Below are 23,129 nucleotides of genomic sequence, written 5' to 3'. Positions count from 1 at the left end.
CACGCTGTAAACACAGTGCAATGCTGCCACCTAGCGGTACATATGTGTATTACAGTTGAGTGCTGACTGCTCACTTTATTGGGAACACAGGAAACCTCATGTTTGTTTGTTCAGAAATGATCTTTGTTGTTGATGTTATTTTAGTCCATTAGTTTTTTAATATCGTGAACCAGTCTGGTCATTTCCCTCTGACCTCTGACCTCTGACCCTTGACCTCTGATAAATAAATCAGCTTTTCTTCCTTGTTCCGGTGCTCCGTTTGTTACCGAGGATCATTCAAAGCTGTGTAAATGAGGCATTCATAGAAGAAGAAGAAGAAAGAAAGTGGAGTGTAGGAGTCTTTTAATTCCAGGAGATGGCAGTAATGAAACATCATGGACAGGAGAGGTCGTTAAAGAAGAAGAAGAATCAGCACCTAATGAAGTGTCTGGTGAGTCAGAGTGACTATTTGTAATTATTTAAGAAACCCACGTAGATTTAGTTTTATTTGGTGAACCTTTTGCTCAGTGGCTAAAATCTGTGTTTCATTGTGTCCTGATGGGCTGGTTCTCAGCAGCAGGGGGCGCTCACAGCTATGTCATTACCTCATACAATCACACTTAAAAACCTTGAATAAAATAACCCTAATGTTTCCATTCTAAGATTTATTGTTCATATGGGAGTGGGTTTTTTAGATAAAAGTTTACAATCTCTCGTCATCAGCGAAGGACAGGTTATAAACGCCGTCAGCTGCTCTGCCGCTTTCTATCGTCTTCACTCGCGTCTCGCCGTCTGTGTCGTCGCCGTTTGTTTTCTCGTTCTTCTTACTGGAATAAAAATATTAACAATTATAATTTAAAAAAGCCAGAAGCACAAGGTTCGGTTACGACATAGATACAAAAATAAAGATCAGGTTTTCTGTACCGTTTCTTTCTGACCACAGTGGACACCATGTAGACGACGATCCCGGCGGCGATAGCGCCCATCACCACCCCGAACACGATGAGCCACGGAGGCGTGACCGGCTCGACTGGAGCGGCCAGCGTGGGATGGATCCCGATAAACTCCAGCGTGTTATCCGTGAGTAGGAAAGCGCTGTTGATCCGACTCCTGGACTTTCTAATGAGCAAAGACACAAAGAAAAAACACATTTTCTTATTTTTTATTTAACATTTCTGCTCAGTTTTTCCCCATGAATAGTTTTCATAAGAAGACGTTTAAATTAATGTCTTAAAATGACATCCTTGCCTACATTAACATGTGCTAATGCTAAAACATTGCTTTATTTATTTTGGTGGCTAAAATTAGCTCACAGAAACAAAACAACAACTGTTAGCATTAATACGTCATCCAAAACATTTTAATTAATAGCTAAAAAAAACCTCATCCCTGCCCACATGACCATGTTTGCTGCTAAAAATGTAACTTTATTTGTTCTAGTATGAGCTATGGTGGCTAACTGTAGCTAACAGTACAAAAAAGCCTAGAGCTACAGCTGTTAGCATCAACTTGTCATCCAAACACCACAGTTACATAGCATATGAGCATATCTTTTGTTCATAAAATTTAAATTATTGTCTAAAATACGCATCCTTGCCTACATTAATATGTTTTGCTTCTAAGATATTTGGCTTTATTTGTTCTAGTGGGAGCTATGGTGGCTAAATGAAGCTAACATTAGCAGAAGGAACACATTCACATTAAACTGCTACAGCTGTTAGCATCATCGCAGCACTGTAGCATTATAACAAATTTTGTCTTTATGAAAAATTCCTAACAAAAACATCCTTAAATTAAATCACAATGAAATCACGATGTTTTGCTGCTAAACTCTTTTTATATGACAAAACCGTGACAGCTAATGTTTGGCTAACGTTAGCAGAATGACACATTTTCAGGAGAAATAATGAAAAACTTTTTATTTTTTTTATTTTTATTGTAACTGCTCGTATGGAATCAATAACAGTGACAGATCTATAGACGTCACCAAAAAGCAGAATATTAGATAAACGCATGTAACAAATGACGCATTTAAAACAGAGTTTAATATCCACAGGTTGATTTAAACTTAAGTTAACTCAGTGTCATATCACTTTTTAATTCTTCAATAACCTTGAAAAACATGTATTTATTTTATTTAATAGAGTTTTTTTATTGTTCTTGTGTCATGTGATCACCTGATGGCCTCCTCCACGTGTTCTTTATCGATGAGTTGCGACAGATTCTGCGGCGACGTCACCACAAACCAGAAGGAAACTCTGGGCGTCTCGTTACACACGACAATGTTCGACACTCTGGTGACAAACAAACAAAGACGAGCCACTGATTCCTCTGTGTTCACAGCTTCACATGATTCACACGCTGTGTGATAATGTTGAAATGATTGATTTGTTATTATTATTCTAATAATAATAATAAAAAGAATACTAATAATAGTAATAAAAATAGACGTTTACGCACTCAAATCTCTGTCCGCTGACATGAGTCCTCATGGCGAACGCCAGAGTGGATCGGAAAAAGAACATTTCATTTTCATTCCAGACGTACTGCAGGAGTGGACGGAGCACGGGTTAATTTATCACCACATTAACCAGCTCACACAAACACACACAAACACACACACTCACACACACATGGGCAACAGGTTCAAGTAAAGCCATCAAAAATGTGCATTTATGAGAATGAAGTTGACACATGTACGTACAGCGTCGTCTCCCAGAGCAGTTTTGAGGCTGATTCGAACTTTATATCCGTCTGAAGCGTCTGTAAGGACACAATTATGTTTAAATCTCCCGTCTGTCTTCAATAATCTGCTGCCAAAGACTTAAATCCAACAAAAACATCACTTCATGAAAAGCAAACAACATGCGAGTCATGTGTCTGTGTTTGTGCCAGACTCAGAGATTACAAAGTGCATTCTTTTATACTGACACTGTTTGTGATATAAAAGACAATTCTTACCTGGTTTACACAGTTGGTTTGCCAACGCGGAGGAAAAACAAAGCAGCAAAAAGATCTTTTCTAACATTTTTGCAGTGAGGAAAAAGAAGCAAAATGATCAAAGTGAAAAAAAGTCTCGTTGGAGGCCGTCAGCTGAGGAACGTCACTGGATCATGTCTGGGTTTAATGGTTAAGCAGAAGGACACACCTGAGACATCCTGTCCTCTCTCTTTAAAGCAAGGAAAAAAACAAAAGGAAGAATAAAAGTGTGTGCGCGAGGCCAGCGCCGCCTCACACCATGGAGACTGTAAAGTGTTTGTTCAGCCTCAGACACCACAGCACAGTCTGTTTCTGTTCACCGTGACCTGCTGCACCTTTCACATCCACACACACACACACAGTTTGGACCAGATCTGACCATTAACTTGACCATTAACTTGACCAGTACCTGACCACATCAGAGCAGATCTGCAGGCTGCGTCACTGGAACGCTGCATTCTTTCAAGAGCAAAATCCTGATTTGGCAAAAACAGTCGCGCTCTCATTAATATAAGCTCATTATATTTGCTCTGAACTGCGTGGAAGGCAAACACCGGCACAACTAAAACATCCAGATTCTCATGGAAAGTGAAAATTATGGGATAAAACGTCAAATTTATGAGATAACATGGAATAAATGGGAGATAAAAAGTCATTATTTTGAAGTATTTAAGTGTGAGATAACAAGTCAAAAGGTAGTGATGATGTAGATAAATCTATACATACATATAAATATCTATATATCTGTATATATAGAGAGAGAAAGATATATATATATATATAACTAATGTGAGATAAAGAGTAGAATTCATTAGATAGATATACGGTTGTAAAATGTATAAATTCATAATAACGATAAAAAGTCAAAGTTGTGAGAGAGGTTGTTATAGAATGTAATAACTGTGAAGTATAAAAATAAATTGCAATTTATTGGATTAAGAAAATCATAAATCATAGAAGATTATGTGACAAAAGTCATTTTAATGCAACAAAAAGTCGAAATTATAAGATAAAAGGTTGATATTGTGAGATGATGGACACAATTAAGACACGAAAAGGCAAGATAATGAGATACAAAGCTATAATTATGACTAAAAGTCAAGTTTATAGGATTAAAAAGATGGAAAAATATTTTTTCCAGATTGCTTTTTCTAGCTCAGTTTTTGTGACTTAATGAAGTCCTTTCGTCATGATTTTTGTTTTTTCAAATATGTTTTTCTGAACAAATGACGTCATTTTTTCCTTGTTTGTTTTGTTATCATGAATGCAAGTGAATGTAATGAAGCTTCCACAGGCACCGGTCTGTGCAGAGGCAACTCTAACTTTTGAGCTTGTTTGTCTGTTAATCTGTTAATCTGTTAATCACTCCTCAAACTTGGCAGCTGACTAACTGATGTCACTATTTAATAAAATGTTTCATAAAAACAGTGACAGTCATTCACTCATTCACTCATTCACCCACTCACTCTGGATGATAGTGCCGTGCTGTGCTGTATATTTGAGGTTAATCATCTATTCTGTGCTGCAGTTTGGTGAATTATTCATCCAGATGTGTCGAGGAGAGCCGCACACACACACACACACGCACGCACACACACACACACACTCAGAAACGCACACACACACACGTTGATGACAGCATAAATCCACAGCAGAGCTGAGTCCACTCACCTCGCTGAGGTTTTACGAGGTTTTGAGGTTTTATCACTTTCTTCCAAAGTCTTTTCTTAAGAACGCTCACTTTTATAATGTTGTATAAAAACAGGCGCGTCCTCGTAAAAACTCTCGTGTCACTTTGTTTTTTATTCTGAGGATTTTCCTCGAAAAGACTTGACAGAGACGGCGTTGTGACTGCAGGTGTCACTGTTGGCCACATGGTGGCAGTAGAGACACTGTAGTTTATGGCAGTGATAATAAAATCATTGTTCACTTCAGTTCTGGCAGAGTAGCAAACATGGAACAACACAACGATAAAAAGACTTATTTTAAAAGAGAATGTGTGGAATAAAAGGGTGAAGTTCACACTCTTTTATGTTTTATATTTTTATTATGTTTTTATTGATCTAAAGGAGGAGGAGCCATTGATTTTGGAGCTAAAGTCAAACAAAGTTTATTAAACAGTTTTTACAGAAAAAATGACGCACTACAGTTGACACTTCATTTCTTCATATTCACTGTAAATGAATACACAAATAAAAACACTTGTAGCGTTTACAATTTAACACAATTAACAGGCATTTCCACATACATGCACATTAATATTCTTAGATCCTTTGGTCCTTTAGTCCCGTTGTCCTTCATGTCCTTCATGTCCTTCATGTCCTTCATTCAAACACAGTCATGTGGACGGAACATCAAGACCATGATGTTTGCTCATAACATTAGCGATAAAAATTCTCCTGCTGAAATTGTGGCTTTTTGTTCTGTTTGTGTTTGTGTGCTAGCTAAGATGGTTTGTCATGCTAATGTTAAATTGGCTTCAAGCTCACAGTTAACTGTTAGCCGAGATGATAATGTCATATTATTAATATTTGTTTTATAACACTCTAACAGTGCATGCTAATAACATTAGCGGGTTAAAGTCCATTATCTTAAATGCTTACAAGTGCTGTTTAAACTGTCATGACAATGTTAAAATCTGACTTTATGTTGTGGTTAGTGTCAATTACTGCTGTTAGCTAAGATGCAAATGAAAAATTCCACTGTGTGTGTGTGTGTGTTGATGGTTTGTAAAGCTAATATGCTGTGCACTTCTACGCGTTAAATTAGCTTCTAGCTTGCAGTTAACTGCAGATAACGTCAGTTAGCCAATACGATAATTTTCACTTCATTAAACTCTAGTCATGTATGCTAATAACGTTAGCGATTAACGTCCGCTCGCTTGAATGCTTTGGCACATTAAATGTCTAGAACATATAGAATATTTACAAATATTCTATATTCCAAATTTATTAGACAACATAATTATTTATAGGTCATTTTGTCTGGATTAAACCATCTTAATTCTTCTCCTTCTTCTAATCCCTGGCAGGTCGTCATGTATAAATCACTGCTTCATAAACTTAAACATAGCTTGAAGGCTTACGTGCTGGCACTGACTCTGAACTTGACCAACACGTCTGTGGAAAACTAATCACTGCTCATGTAAACGTGGTCATGGGCGACACTGTACAGTGAGAAAGGTAATGCTGCCCTCCACAGGTCAATGTTCTTCAGTGCAGCACTCGTCCTTTTATATCTTTCTCATTTTTCTGTGCGTCGAAGAAAACGCCTGTCATCAAAGCCGTGTCACCTGGCATCAAAGTCAAAGTCATCTGTGCCGTTTGGGCAATAAAGGACATTAAAGGATCAAAGGCCAGGGACTATACATATTTCAGAGCCAGTCATTTGGACAGAAGACACAAGTTCTTCAGTCTGGACACCAACAGTTTCACTGGTTCAGACACAATGACACCATGGAGATAATGACCTCCACAATCCAGAAGATAACGAAAAAATGGCCAACGCGTGGAAACGAGCCAAATCTCACAAAGACTGAAAGGTCGAAGGAGGTTGAAGTCCTGCCAGGAACTGAGGAACCCAGGACGAAGAGGACTTCCACGCAGGATGAAGGGACAACCTCCATCTTTTTCAGAACCAGCTACGTGGACTTTGTGACCAAATACAAGTCATTTTACATGCTTGGACAAGGAGGTTTTGGTTCTGTCTTTGCTGGGAGAAGACTTGCTGACAAACTTCCAGTGGCGATCAAACGCATCCCACAATCATGCGTGAAGATGCACCCAGTGATTTTAAATGAAAGGAGGTACAGGATCCCCCTCGAGGTGCTGATGATGGTGAAAGCGGGTGGTGGACCAGAGTTGGTGGGTCAGTCTGCAGCTGTGTCCATATTAAACTGGTATGATCTGGAACATGAGGTTGTTCTGGTCATGGAGAGACCAGTCACCGCTGTGGACCTGTTACAGTATCTCAAGAGCAATGGTCCACTGGGTGAGGACATGGCGAAGATCATCATGAAGCAGCTGGTGGACGCAGCCATCCAGATGCATGCAGCGCGAGTCTTCCACCGCGACATCAAGGCCGAAAACATCCTCATCGAAAATCGCAGCCATGGCCCCCGAGTGAGAGTCATCGATTTTGGATGTGCTCGCATTTTCAGAGATGTAAAATCCTCTTACAGCGGCTTCTCAGGAACTCCTGCATATGCTCCTCCTGAGTTCTTCAGAGATGGGACATACAAGGCTGGACCCACCACCGTGTGGCAGTTGGCGGCGTTGCTCTATGAAACGCTGGAAGGATTCTCAAACTTCAGCACAGAAGCTTTCATTCACCAGGAAATCAGAGTCAGCTATTGTCTGTCCAGACACTGCCAGGAATTCCTGGAGATGTGTTTGACTCTGGAGCCGGAGAATCGAGCGACTCTGGAGCAAATGAAGCGGCACCCGTGGCTCACCGACGCAGCTGCTACCTCCACGACCCCACCTCCAAACTGCTTCACCACCTGCTTCCCTTTGTAACCCTTTGTTACTAAGTCTCCCAAAAATATGAATAAATTGTATTTTATGTAAAAAAAAAACACATTTTGTAATAGTTATTGTAACCATGATTTATGAGTATCTTAACACCTCATAATCATGACTCAGCATCTCATAATCATGACTCAGCATCCTCAGTTTTCCTTATTACATTACATGTCATTTAGCAGACGCTTTTATCCAAAGCGACTTACAATGGAGTGAGTACAATCAGCCAGGGGTGGAGTCGAGCTTGCGAGCATTGCGACCATGATGTCTTTCGCACACTCTGAGAGTGTGAGTAGTAAAAGTCCATGTTTGACTGTCATACAGTTGAAGTACAAAACTGTCTTTTTACTTCAACATACTGTGATGTTAAGCCGTTCTACTGGCACACATATCTATAAATATAAATATAAGTAAGTACAGGACATGAATATTAAAAGACATGGAAGTTGGTAGGGACAATCGTGGAATTACAGCACCATCTTCTGGACAAAACCAGACACTACATGTTGTGTATTTCTGAGGCCTGGATACAGAATATGATAATTCAGAGGGCGTTAAAATATTATCTAATCATAGATTATCTACTATAAATATTATCTAATCATAGATTATCTACTGTAAATATTATCAAATCATAGATTATAGAATACATGTCCTTAAATGTATTTTAGGGAGAGGAGGAGCTCTGGTAGATGATGTCACGCAACACTCAAACCCAAACAATGGAGACCAAAACTTGGTCCTAATGAGGTTTTACCAGGCTCAGTTTAGGGTTAGGATTAAAAGTGTCTGTCTCTGTGTATGTGTCTGTCTCCGTCTCTGTGTCTGTCTCTGTATCTGTCTCCATCTCTGTCTCCGTCTCTGTGTCTGTGTCTGTGTCTGTGTATGTGTATGTGTATATGTATGTGTATGTGTATGTGTATATGTATCTGTCTCTGTGTCTGTATCTGTCTCTGTGTATGTCTGTCTCCGTCTCTGTGTATGTCTGTCTCCGTCTCTGTGTTTGTCTCCGTCTCTGTGTATGTGTCTGTCTCCATCTCTGTCTCCGACTCTGTGTATGTCTGTCTTTGTCTCTGTGTCTGTATATGTGTATATGTATGTGTATCTGTCTCTGTGTATGTGTCTGTCTCTGTATCTGTCTCTGTGTATGTCTGTCTCCGTCTCTGTGTCTGTCTCCGTCTCTGTGTATGTGTCTGTCTTCGTCTCTGTGTATGTATATGTATGTGTATCTGTCTCTGTGTATGTGTCTGTCTCTGTCTGTATCTGTCTCTGTCTCTGTGTATGTCTGTCTCCCGCCTCTGTGTCTGTCTCCGCCTCTGTGTATGTGTCTGTCTGCCTCTGTGTCTGTGTATATGTATGTGTATCTGTCTCTGTGTATGTGTCTGTCTCTGTCCCTTTGTCTGTATCTGTCTCTGTGTATGTCTGTCTCCGTCTCTGTGTCTGTCTCCCTCTGTGTATGTGTCTGTCTCTGTATCTGTGTCTGTCTCTGTGTATGTGTCTGTCTCTGTGTATGTCTGTCTCTGTCTCCGCCTCTGTGTATGTGTCTGTCTCTGTCTCCGTCTCTGTGTATGTGTCTGTCTCTGTGTATGTCTGTCTCTGTCTCCGTCTCTGTGTATGTGTCTGTCTCTTTCTCCGTCTCTGTGTATGTGTATGTCTCTGTCTCTGTGTCTTCTGATGCTGAAGCAATTACACGCCTCACTGCTTCAGTTATGAGTCATAGAGCAATTGACTGCCGCTCCTGCCGCTCCTGCCGCCTCTGCCGCTCCTGCCGTCTCTGCCGTTGCAGCGATCTGCCGCGTGAGAGGGCGGAACAGGAGCTGCAGCCTGAAAAATAAATAGATAAGTAAAGAGTAAAAACGGATGAGAAGCTGTAGATTTACAGAGAAACTGGTGGAGCTTATTTTGGGAGGAGGAGGAGGAGAAGGTGACAGGCAGCAGACGCCTGTGCAAACATCGCTCCACCTTCACCGTATCTGCGTAAAGACGTTCTCCGCGCGCCGCCGCGGAACGCAGACGTTTCACCTCATTTCTGAAGCATTTTTCCGCCAGTGCGAACGACGACGCGGCAGCAGCAGATCCGGATCATCCGAACCGAACCAAACCAAACCGGCGGTGTATGAAAGCGGAGCCGCGTCATTGTTGCCTCTGAGGAAACATTTGAGGATTTATTCATTTGACTGCTGATTTTTTTTGTAGGTTTTTCTGAAGAGACACTGAACACTGAAGGAGCTGTGACCGTCAGGTGCACAGCAGAGAGAGAGAGAGAGAGAGAGAGAGAGCGACAGACAGCATCAGAACCAGCAGAGGTAAGACATGACACACACACACACACACACACACATCTGTGAGGACGGTGTTTGGTTCTTTTGAATCTAGAACCGTCGATCAAACCTGAGCCTCAATGGAATCTTCTTCAATCCACCTTTAATCTGCTGCTGCACCTATGTTCTATATGAAGAGTGTGTGTGTGTGTGTGTGTCTCGCCTTCTACTTAAGATAAACACACACACACACATGTTTACACAGCTGTTTTTCTCAGGACTCTGCATTGACTCCCATTCATTTGGACAAAGCCTTATCACTAACCTTAACCATAACCAGTTAATGACTAAACCTAACCTCAACTATAATAAGCTCCAAATTTAACCAGTTCCTTTAGAAATGAGGTTGTGCCTCTTTAGGACCAGGTTTTGGTCTCCATGTGGACGACTGGTCCTGAATAGGTAACAAATACAGGAACACACATTATTCATAGACAGAATGTATTTCCTAACCTTAACCATCACAAAGAAATGCTTAAATGTAACTAGTTCCCTCAAAAAGAGGTTCTACCTCGTTAGGACCAGGTTCTGGTCTCCATGAGGACGACTGGTCCTGACAAGGTCCGTATTTGTGACAGACGATGTCCTGAAGAGGTAACACATACAAGACCAAACATGCATTCTCTAGTGTTCTGAGGAAACTCAGAGACATAATGTATTCCCTTATCTTAACCATCACAACTAAATCTAACCCTTAACTCTTAACCCTTAACACATATCTAACCCTAAAACCAGGCTTGACTCCAAAAAAGCCCTTTAAAGTTGTGAGGATCAGACAAAATGTCCTCACTTCCTTTGAATTATATAGGTTTTGGTTCCCATGACGATATATATATATATATATATATATATATATATACAGGTACACACACACACACACACACACACATTCTCTAGTGTTATTCTTACTGAGCACACTCACAGACACAATACCACTTACCCATACCATGACACTAACTCATTCACTCTGTAACTGCATTCACTCTGTAACTGCACACTAACTCATTCACTCTGTAACTGCATTCACTCTGTAACTGCAAACTAACTCATTCACTCTGTAACTGCACACTAACTCATTCACTCTGTAACTGCACACTAACTCATTCACTCTGTAACTGCATTCACTCTGTAACTGCACACTAACTCATTCACTCTGTAACTGCACATTAACTCATTCACTCTAACTGCACTGTAACTCATTCACACCTGTAACTGCACGCTAACTCATTCACTCTGTAACTGCACACTAACTCATTCACTCTGTAACTGCACATTAACTCATTCACTCTGTAACTGCACATTAACTCATTCACTCTGAAGGTCACTGCTGCTGTTTGGCTTCATTTCACTGAACAGGTGAAGTCAAGTGGAACAGGAAGTGTTTGTGTGTTTGTGTGTGTGTGTGTGTGTGTGTGCGTGCGTGTGTGTGTGTGAGATTCACATTTCGCTGAGTCATGTTTCAGTCCTGCACTGTCAGGTAAACGCTGCTGGAGCAGATTATTTCTTTTTCAACAGAGAGACAATCACACACACGCTGTAGTAAAGCTGATCAATATATGGATATTATATCTTTATCTCTATTTTATTTGATTGATTTTGTTGGTTTGTGTATGATTGAGTGATTTTATCTAAATGTGCCCTAACCTGTAAGGACAAGAACTTCAAATATACATGATGTATATTTTTCCACCCTGAAAATATACATAAGAATACACATAAACATGCAAATATACATTATGCATATTTTTACACCCTGAACATTTACATTATATATATATATGTATGTATATATGTACATATATATATGTATATAAATAAACATAAAAACTTTTCTTAAACTACTTAAAATATAAATAAAATAAGGAGAACCTGATGTCTTTGTTGTTTCATTTCCATTTATATTTACCTGTCTGTGTTCCTGGGTCAGATGGCGAAGGCAGACCAGCAGCGTTTCGGTCAGCGAGACGGTTCAGACCAGAACTTTGATTACATGTTTAAGCTGCTGATCATCGGGAACAGCAGCGTGGGAAAAACCTCCTTCCTGTTCCGTTACGCAGACGACTCGTTCAGCAACTCGTTCGTCAGCACCGTGGGCATCGACTTCAAGGTGAAGACGGTTTATCGCAACGACAAGAGGATCAAACTGCAGATCTGGGTGAGGACACACACACAACAATGATGCTTTATATATTCTACCATAATATTAAGGTCATAACATTTGTTTCCCATAATATTTGTCAAGTATTGCACTTAAATGTACCACAGTTATAATACATGTTTTATATAATATATATTACAAGAGAACGTTTTACTGTCTGTATTTTATCATAATGTAATATGATAATATATAATGTAACATTATACCACATTATGACAGTTTAATACGTAACATTTTACAATATAATATGATAAAATAAACTGTAACATAATAGAACACGTAACCTATTATTAGATAATATATTATTCATGTAATAACAGTAAGTCATATTCTTCCATGTATTATTAATGAATCATTTAATAAAACTTACTGTTGTAAAATAACACAACACAATAAAATAACATTTGATATTATTACTTAATAATATAATACAATAGAATAACAATATGTTATAATGTGCCACATTATTATAAAATACAGTATATTGTAATAATTGAATAATTTGTCATGATCATTTTGATATAAATAACACATGTTAATATAATGTATAATACATGTATACTAATATAATATAACATAATATATTGTATAATATTATGTTATATTATTATTATATTATATTATATACTTAATGGTTACAGTGTAACGTGCAACAACGACAAGCTGCTGCTGACAGAGGAGAAAAACCAAAGACAGACTTCAGTTACAGCTTGTATCATCAGTGGTGATGTTGTTGCCATGGCAGCAGCTTTTCACGCACTTCTCTCACTGACACACACACACGCACACACACACACACACACACACACACACACACACACACACTCTGCTGTCTTCACTGGCAATTAAAGAGACCACTTGAGGCGAAGAGGTTGAGACACAGAAACCTGGAGAGGTGTGTGTGTGTGTGTGTGTGCGTGCACATGTGTGTGTACATGTGCGTGTGTGTGTGTGTGTGTTATGTGCTATAAGTAGAGCCAATCACAGTGGATTGATTCACAGTGAAAGCGCAGCAGTGATGAGTATAAATAGATTGGACACGCCCATAAACAATGACACATATGTGCAGAGCTGAATTAAAGCCACAGTAAGTTTTTTCTTTTTTTCTTTATTGATCAATAATAATAAATAAATAACAATAAATAATAAAAAAATCCTTTACCATTATGTAAATAAAGGGATTTGAGAGAAGGAGATCACTATTCCACTTCTAGTCTTTGACCAATCACAGCGCTGTCCACAGGGAGCGAGGACGCTCTGATTGGCTGCTCCTCTCTGCAGGTTAATGTAGTGGAAAGATTTCTGCTCCAGCATTTACATTACATTACATGTCATTTAGCAGACGCTTTTATCCAAGGTGACTTACAATAATGCATTTAAACATTTGGGTACAAATAAGAGCTAGAAGTAAGTAAGAGCTTCAAGTAAGCCAAACTATGAAGTGCTAGTCAGAAGTGCAAAGTTTTTTTTTGTTGTTTTTTTTGTTGTCGTCTTAGTTGAGGTAGAGTCGGAAGAAATGTGTTTTTAGTCGGCGGCGGAAGTTATGGAGGCTTTCTGCTGTCCGGATGTTGATGGGGAGCTCGTTCTACCATTTGGGAGCCAGGACAGTGAACAGTCTTGAGTTCTGCGAGTGCCTCTGCGATCCTCTCAGTGAGGGGGCAGCGAGCCGGTTTACTGATCAAGAGTGGAGTGGGTGGGCTGGGGTGTAGGTTTTGATCATGTCCTGGATGTAGGCTGGACCGGATCCGTTTGTTGCATGGAACGCAAGCACTAGAGTCTTGAAGCGGATGCGAGCAGTTACAGGAAGCCAGTGAAGGGAGCGGAGGAGCGGTGTAGTGTGGGAGAATTTTGGTAAGTTGAAGACCAGTCGAGCTGCTGCATTCTGGATGAGTTGCAGAGGTCGTATGGCGCATGCAGGAAGACCAGCCAGGAGGGAGTTGCAGTAATCCAAGCGTGAGATGACAAGAGCCTGGACCAGAACCTGTCCCGCCTTCGGGGTTAGAAGAGGCCGTATCCTTCTGATGTTGTGCAACATGTATCTGCAAGATTGAGCTGTTGCAGCAACGTTGGCAGTGAGGGAGAGATGGTCATCAAGTGTCACACCCAGGTTCCTTGCGGTATGAGAAGGCGTTACCACAGAGTCGTAGAGGGTGATGGTTAGATCTGTGGTGGGAGAGCCCTTTCCTGGGAGAAAAAGAAACTCAGTCTTGTCGAGATTGAGTTTCAGGTGATGGTCAGACATCCACTGAGAGATGTTGGTCAGACAAGCGGAGATCCGTTCTCTCTCAGGAAAAACCATGAGACAGAATCATAACCAAGAGAGTTGGTGTATAGAGAGAAGAGGAGAGGGCCCAAGACAGAACCCTGAGGGACCCCAGTAGCTAGAGGACAGGGTTCCGACACGGATCCTCTCCAGGTTAGTCTGTATGTTTGGTTTTGAAGATAGGATGAGAGTAGGGTAAGTGCAGAGCCTGAGACACCTAGTTCTTGAAGGCAGGAAATAAGGATCTGGTGGTTAACTGTGTCAAATGCTGCAGAAAGGTCCAAGAGGATGAGCACAGAGGAGAGAGAGGCAGCCCTGGCAGTGTGGAGTTGCTCAGTGACAGCAAGAAGTGCAGTTTCGGTCGAGTGACCTGCTTTAAAACCAGACTGAAGAGGATCAAGAAGGTTGTTCCAGTGAAGGTAGGAGGAGAGTTGATTAAAGATAGCACGCTCCAGAGTTTTGGAGAGAAAAGGAAGAAGAGAGACAGGTCTGTAGTTATTTACTTCAGACGGGTCAAGGGTGGGTTTTTTAAGGAGGAGGATCACTCTGGCCTCTTTAAGAGAGTCCGGAAAGCAACCAGATGATCCAGACTGAACATCATGTCGAGATCATGTCATAAGAGGATCAAACAAGCGAACCCATGTGCTTTTTATAGTTTTTAATGGTTTTCTAGTTCTTTAGTAAAGACTGCTGCTCTTCAGTGGCGGCCATGTTGGATGTTTATAAAAGCTGCTCTCTAGTGTGCCAGGGATTTGTGATTAGTTTAGTTCCTTTTTTTCCTCAGAGTTTCTTAAGTTAGCTAAAATGGTGTCTTTGGCTACAGTTCCCATCCCGAGCTAATGGTGCTAATTGTAGCTAATCAGAATTTCTGACGGAGCAACTTCACAGACGATTCCAACTCTGCTACATTTAGCGTTCATTTCACTTGCTTCTTATTTGTTTGTTGTATTTGTCGCTGTGGTTAGCAACAACGCTCTCCACATTTTTTTTGCTAACAACGTATTTTTCCGATTGTTACTAGATTTCTAATATGATGTATTATATGATATTTATGTTTTTTGTAGTGATCCCGCGTACTGCGGCTTTAGTGAGCGACAAACAAACCGTTTTAAAATGATGGAGTCCAGCGTTTTACTTCCCACTAAGCTGTCGACACACACACACACAGAGGATGTTGCGGTTAATTAAATGCGAGCGAGCACTCGCTGCATCCCTGAGGACAAAGAGACAAAAGTGTCGACTGCTGAATGAGAGCAGAGGAAGCAGCACAACAGAGACACATTTAGAAGAATGACTGCGCTCTGAGCAGCTGTAGATTCTATGACCGGGGGAGGGGAAGGGGGGGGTTGTCACATGGACACTCAGCTGCTGTGTTTATGCAGTGGATTGATTTTATTTTTATTGCTTCAGATAAAATGGCTCTGAGTCTCTGAGACAAGGATAAATCTACAGAAGACTCCGCCCCCCACAATGGCCACTGTGTGGTGCTAGAAAGGGAGGACAGCAATGATACGGTTAAATGTAGACCACACCCTGAAAGCTGTATTCAAACATAAAAACTCTACAGCATGAGAACTAGTGAAAGTACCGCAGGGTTTGTTGAGATGCATTCAACAAACCTCGTAAACTTGACTCATTTGTGTATCCTTCACAAAGCAAGGCTTTGCGTGCCAGCGGTGGAGTTGTTTTTTTTATTTACATTTTTTTGTAGATCAAAGAGAAGCGTTTAGAAGCTTAAGAAGCCAGATTTATTTGACCTTTGACCTGGTCAAACCTGTGTTTGTTCTAATATGTCATATCCAAAATGATCTGCTGTGAATAAACAATAATTATAGAGTTAACCTATTAAACTACAGTTGTAGAATGAATGCTTAGTAACATGTAAGGACAGTAGTTTGTCTTGTCCATGTTTGTCTCTCAGTGTGAGACATATCACTTTTACATGAATAACACTAATTAACTGGTACAACACAAAAAAGATCTTTAAATTCTACTACTATTAGTTTACAACTGTTAAATATGTTTACTTTACATCAGATATGTATAAATATACCAGATTTATGGGATGATAAGAGCTTAAATCAACAGTCAAAAGAACTGTGATTCAGGACTGAACTGTAGAGGGCAGCATTTAGCCTCCCAGTGTACAGCCTGACACAATTGAATAGGAGAAGAATAAGGGGAATCTGTGCGTTGTGTCTCCTCCTGACTGTGCAGCTGAGGGCGTCATCTCCTCCCTCAGCTGCACACTTCACAGGATCCACACCCTGAAATGAGACCTGTGACGATATATCACCACGATGACAATATATCACCATGATGATGATATATCACCACAATGACGATGTGTAACCATGGTGACGATATATCACCACGATGACGATATATCACCATGGTGACGATATATCACCACGATAACAATATATCACCATGGTGACGATATATCACCACGATGATGATATGTAACCACGGTGATGATATATACCCATGATGACGATATGTAACCACGGTGACGATATATACGATATGTAACCGCGGTGATATACTTAACCATGATGACGATATGTAACCATGGTGACGATATATAACCACAATAGCGATGTGTAACCATGGTGGCGATATATCCACTGCGATGACGATATGTAACCATGAGTGACGATATATCCTGTGACAATATATCACGTGATGATATATCACCACAATGACCATATGTAACCATGGTGACGATATATCACGACGATGACAACATATCACCACAATGACGATATTTCACCACGATGACAATATGTAACCATGATGATGATATATCACCACGATGACGATATATAACCATGATGATGATATATCACCACAATAGCGATATATAACCATGTTGACGATATATCACCGGCGATATATAACCATGATGATGATATATCACCACAATATATGTAACCATGGATACCCGCGATGACGATATATCACCATGGTGGCGATATATCATTACGATAACGATATGTAACCATGTTGACGATATATCACCACGATGACGATATATAACCATGATGATGATATATCACCACAATGACGATATGTAACCATGGTGACGATATATCACCCTATGCGATATATAACCATGATGATGATATATCACCCCATGGATGTATAACCATGATGATATATATCACATGGGACCGATATATATATATATAATCGATAACAATATATCACCATATGACGGCGATATATCACCACGATGGCGATATGTAACCCGTGACGATATATACCCATGATGCGATATGTAACCACGGTGACGATATATATGATGATGATATGTAACCGGTGACGATATGTAACCACGGTGACGATATATAACCATGATGACGATATGTAACCATGGTGACGATATATAACCATGATGACGATATGTAACCATGATGACGATATGTAACCATGATGACAATATATCATATAAGAATAAGAAACAATTAGAAAAATTAATGACAGTAAAAAAAAACAACAACTTTAAATTTAAATGAAGACACAGCGGTAGAAGATCTTGTGTGATGAGTTCCAGAGAGTTGTCTGAAGATTTGGTCTGAATGCACCTTTAAAAGTAGTTTTTTTTCTGATGTTCTTGTCTCCAGGACACGGCAGGTCAGGAGCGATACCGCACCATCACCACCGCCTACTACCGCGGTGCCATGGGCTTCATCCTCATGTATGACATCACCAACGAGGAGTCGTTCAACGCTGTCCAGGACTGGTACGTGACCGGACCGATTTGACTGGAAATTTGATAGATTCAGTTCAGACTTACATGGCTGATGTGTGTGTGTGTGTGTGTGTGTCTCCAGGGCCACTCAGATTAAGACATACTCCTGGGACAACGCTCAGGTGATCATGGTGGGCAACAAGTGTGACATGGACGAGGAGAGGATCGTTCCTCCAGAGAAAGGAAAACACCTCGCTGACCAGTTAGGTGAGGCTACCAGGATCTACATTTATAATACAATATAAGATGTACATATATGTATATATATATATACACATATGTGTATATATATATGTATATATATATACATATATATATACATATGTTCAAACATTTATATGAAAAGATATAAAAACATGAGAACTAGTTTACGGTGTGTTGAGCTGACGAGGTGCATTCAAGACACCTCGTAAACTTCTTACACTTTTGCAAACACACATGAAGTTTACTCACTCAACACTCGCTGCTGCTGCTGCTGTTACTGTTAATGCTGCTGCTGTTACTGCTGCTGCTGCCACCTTGTGGTAACAGATGCACCACAAATTACTTCAAATATGGTGTATACAGTAAATGTTGTTTTTTGATGTGGGGGAAATTCACTCACAACTGAAAGTCATAGAGTCGTCATTATCTGACTATGAGAAGTCCTGCATTGAGATTCTGTGACTAAAGTCAGAATTCAGAGTAATTCTGACTTATTTTCTCATAATTCTGAGGTTTCTTTTTTTAGAGTACTGATTAATAACAGAATTCCTACTTTTTTTATTTCGTTTCCAAAAAACATTCCCATGTGACTCAAATCCTCCTCCACTGTGAACAAAAAAGTACCAAAGTACTTGTTGGGGAGAATTTGGGGAATGACCCTTTTTAAAATCCTATATCCTGCTGCATTATAGGTGACAGGTGCTTCAGTCGTTACTGCATTATTGATTTTATATACATTTTTAAAATAATATTTACTCTGGAGGCATTTACTCTGAAGTGAACGAGATTAGATTAAATTCACCTGTTTCAACAAATGAACTCACAGCAAGTGAAAAAGGACACATGGTGTGTTATTGTTGTTTTATAAATGCTTCATAAAATGAAAGATCAGCCAAAGTTCACCAAAGCTCTGTGATGTCATGTCGTGGAGCAGATTCAATGTCCTTAAAAATTGTACTTTTTAAAGTAAATGTTGAACTAGTTTAACTTCCGTACAGAGGGTCTTCACCTCAGGGTGATGTTTAACTACTGTAATACTTTGCTTGGACCGGTTTTGTCACTTTCACTGTTGGACTTTTATGAAATGTAAACGCTTCAGGTTGTTCACACCAGGTGACAGGAAACAAAACTGTCTCTGTCAACTGTCAGGCTCTCTAGATTTTATGAGCAACATCAGAGGAAGATTAGGGATTAATTATCATTCTGTCTGTCTGTCCTTTTATGCATGAAACATTAGCAGCAGCTATTTTTTTTTGGTCACTTTTCCGTTTCCTGACGCAGGCTTCGAGTACTACGAAGCGAGCGCGAAGGAGAACATCAACGTGCGGCAGGTCTTCGAGCGTCTGGTGGACATCATCTGTGTGAAGATGTCGGAGCGCGTGGACGTGGAGGTGCCGGTGGCTCCCGGATCCAAGACCACCAGACTGACGGACAAGCCCGCTCAGCTACCTCAGAAGTGCTGCTGATCGTCTCCTGTCTGTCGTCATCTCCTCTCTCCCCCGTCCCGCCAAAATAAAAGAAAGAAAAAAAAACAAGAAAAAAACAAGGTTAAATATCGTAACATTCCTCAACACACACTCTCTGCTTCAGTCCATGTTTGTGAGCAGTTAATCATCACCTCGCTAAATGACGTTCCTATAGCCAGTTCCAACCTCTGCGTCCTACAGAGATCTGACTGCTTACACCGGCGAGGAGTGAGGACAGCGGTGTCCTCTGCACCAAATCTGATTTGGCGTGTTTGGAGCGCTTTCCTGCGATGAAAATGTTCATGCGTGACATTCCTGAGGTTGGATGTTATGAAAAAGGCTCGTTCAGACCTTGCTAACATTCTGACGCTGCTTTGCTTATTCACATAGAATTAGAACTAAAATTAGAATTAGAATTAGAACTGCCAAAGGGGATGCAAAGGAATAAAAACATGATTTTAGCTAATGAACATTAAGCTAACAGCAGTAACATGTGGATTCTAGCGAGAAAGTACATATACAATAAGTAGAATTAGCCGTACTGTAAAAAAAAAGGAATCGAGCAAGTGTTACTGGAAAATAGGCAAGAATGTACATTATATATACAGTAAAGACACACACTTGCTACAGGCTAATGCTAAAGAAAACACAAACAAACAAACTAGCTACCGCTCTCCCAGTTTCATATCTAACATCGTAGATTAAAGATTAATGTTCGGAAACATACCGTAGAACTACAACTGTGTCTTGTTTTTTGAACACGCCAAATTCAGATTGTGTTGGAATTCCGTCGCAGCGCATTTCCGACAGGTTAGCTTAGCACTGCCTCTCCTCAAACTGTAGCACAAGTTAGAATGTCGTACGCCACCACAGCTGCTCGCGATCGATCGCAGGTTTACAGGTCGGTTTTGCAGATTGTTTGCGATAGTTGGGTCAAATGGATATATATGTATATATACAGATATGTATATATCTGTATATATATTTATATATATGTATATATACTGAGTGCGTGTAACTGTCACTGGCCTTATTTGGTGCCGTTGTTTTGCTTGAAAGGCGCTTTAGGGCTAAACCACCGACGCACAAGTCGCACGCAGGGCTGCAGCTGAAAGTCACGTGACTAGAAGTTCGGTGTTAACAGGGTTTCGTATATTTGCGTGGAGCGACATGAGCTTGAAATTATATCACGATATTCCTACAGAACAATATTTATGACAATATTCCACAGAATTTCACAGTAAAAGTGTTTCCTTTGATCTGGAACTCGACATAGTCCACGATAAAAAAAAAACATTTATGAATCTGTATATAACAAAAACAAACAAAAATAACTTGTAATATTTAGTGGCGGTGGCAACAAATGTCTGTTAGATTCATTCATTATCATACAATAACTTCACACAGTGCTAATTTAGCATATTAGCTCCACGCGATTCTCGTGTGTTTGGATCTCGTGTCGCCTGGCCACTTCCCCGTGCTGCTCACAGGAATTGATTTGTTTTACTTCAAGACAAACGGGGAAAACAGCAACATCAAGCTGGAAAGTTTAAGCATTCAGCAGTTTATGGGGATAAAATCTTATTGTCTCCCCCCACCCCAGCTCTGCTGCTGTATACACACAAACGCTCCCTTTACCTGCTTAGAGCTATTAACATCTCAGATAGACATGACAAAATTCATCCTGATCTGTTAAGATGTCACTGAGATATACACATGTACACTTGTTCTACTGGACTGCACCACGTAAAATTCCTGCCAAATCCGTAATCTGGATTAGATCTGGATTAAATTCAGTCTGATGATAGAGTGTCTGATTCTGCATGCATGTACCAAATTCCGTTCAAATCCGATTACTTTTGACCATGTATGTCCACATATTTTTACAGTTTTGCCCATTATTAGAGAATAGGATTTCTTGAAATTTTGATAGTGTTTTGTGACGTCATCAGTGGGTGGATTCTTACCAAAATTGGCGATTACCTACACATCACAAAAATTCAGACTCAAAAAAATTTGACTTAAGCAATTTACATCACTGTAATTTAACGTCGGTGATAATGGTGTAAATTTAGACTTTATGTGATACAGTGTCTGATCCTGCACTTTGTGAGGTCATCAGTGGGCGGATTCTTACTGTGATGGGGAACATACTTGGGTGATCACCTACCCATGACAAAAATTTAGACTGATCTTTGAAAAACTGTAGTGGTTAGCAGAAGAACAATCGCCAGATATTACATACGACAGCTTTAAGCACACAGAGCAGATGTTCCAGGACGTATTGAGACCAAAAGAGGTGATAAGATACACATTTTCAAATGTTATTGTTGTTTTTCCTCTACAGACTTCATATATTAGGTTTTCTGGTTGTTTCTGACTCCTCACTCAGACTCTCATGGTGCCCCTGCCCCTGGGGGCCGTAGATTTGAGCGCTGCAGCCCTGCTTCATGGTGGTTTTTACAGCTTTTCAATTCAATGCCAGTCTGAGATGTGTTTTCCCTTCTCCTCACAAATGAACACATGTGAGCAGAGCTGATGAGTGATGAGCGAGTGAAGCCCCCCCCAGGCCTGTCAGTGTTTCCTACATGAGTGTGTGTGTGTGTGTGTGTGATATTACAGTCAACATGGTGATCATGATATTTATCGCGTGTTCAGTTGTAGGAGTTTTTGTGTGATATTTTGATAATGTTGTGTCAGCTGAGTGTGTGTGTGTGTATGTAGATGAAAGACTTTAAGAAAAGGTCAGTGGAAAAAATTTAATATTAATATATATATATATAGAGAGAGAGAGAGAGAGAAACAAACTAACAGTATCCTGCCAAATTGTTATATAGCTGCCACAGCGCACGTTCCTGTGTGTGACTCGTCATTAAAAAAGAAAAGAAAACAACACATAATATAATATTGACATTGTCTTCATATGATTATTTTTTAAGTGAATTTGTAAATGATGATAGAGTTAGAAACGATAATAACAATGGTGTCGTATAATTTATTTTTATGCTGTGTATAACCATGGACAAATTCTATAGAGAGTTTATGTAAACTTGTTGTCTTACAGGTCACCCCCCGAAAAACAGGGGAGAAGCACAAAGTGATTGTACAAAAAAAACAATTATTGTGAATGTTTGTATATTATAGATGCAATTTAGTATGATAATGATAATAATTAAAAAATCACAATCTTTAATCAGAATGTGTCAGAGTTTTCACTTTGTCTGTTAATCTTAGTCACATGTGTGGGCTGTTAGCGGTTGCTATAGCGACATACGGGGCAGTTCCAATAAAAATACACAGGCTTTAAAAAGTAATTTAAAGTCTACAATAAATTGGAATAGTTGTATTAAATTTGTATGTAATTGTATGTAAATGTATTAACAGTAAATATTAATAATAAAATAAAACTGTATGTTAGTTTTAAAAAATAAATATACTGTTAATAAAAGCAGTTTGAAATAAATAATCTCTTATTTTGGATT

At 39.8% G+C, this 23,129-nt stretch overlaps 3 protein-coding genes across 3 annotated transcripts; 2 read left to right on the top strand and 1 right to left on the bottom strand.

Annotated features, from left to right (window-relative positions):
- Positions 1-325: 325 nt before the first annotated feature.
- Positions 326-3,250, bottom strand: cltrn (collectrin, amino acid transport regulator). Its single transcript, XM_044044952.1, has 6 exons — positions 2,941-3,250; positions 2,684-2,742; positions 2,440-2,525; positions 2,157-2,273; positions 904-1,098; positions 326-806 (listed from the first exon to the last, which is right to left on the bottom strand). The coding sequence occupies exons 1-6, from the start codon at positions 3,005-3,007 to the stop codon at positions 683-685; spliced, it is 648 nt and encodes a 215-aa protein (XP_043900887.1). The 5' UTR covers positions 3,008-3,250; the 3' UTR covers positions 326-682.
- A 3,096-nt stretch (positions 3,251-6,346) lies between these two features.
- Positions 6,347-7,475, top strand: LOC122781047 (serine/threonine-protein kinase pim-1-like). The gene has a single exon (XM_044044541.1). It carries the CDS (start codon positions 6,414-6,416, stop codon positions 7,473-7,475), a length of 1,062 nt encoding a protein of 353 aa, XP_043900476.1. The 5' UTR covers positions 6,347-6,413.
- Positions 7,476-9,238: 1,763 nt separating this feature from the next.
- Positions 9,239-19,718, top strand: rab3b (RAB3B, member RAS oncogene family). Its single transcript, XM_044044775.1, has 5 exons — positions 9,239-9,787; positions 11,730-11,957; positions 17,850-17,968; positions 18,060-18,184; positions 19,463-19,718. The coding sequence occupies exons 2-5, from the start codon at positions 11,730-11,732 to the stop codon at positions 19,645-19,647; spliced, it is 657 nt and encodes a 218-aa protein (XP_043900710.1). The 5' UTR covers positions 9,239-9,787; the 3' UTR covers positions 19,648-19,718.
- Positions 19,719-23,129: the final 3,411 nt, after the last annotated feature.

Source organism: Solea senegalensis, linkage group LG14 (assembly GCF_019176455.1).
Source record: "Solea senegalensis isolate Sse05_10M linkage group LG14, IFAPA_SoseM_1, whole genome shotgun sequence".
Classification (NCBI taxonomy): Eukaryota; Metazoa; Chordata; class Actinopteri; order Pleuronectiformes; family Soleidae; genus Solea; species Solea senegalensis.
Note: the sequence above shows the minus strand (reverse complement) of the source record. Positions and strands in the feature narration are given on the sequence as shown.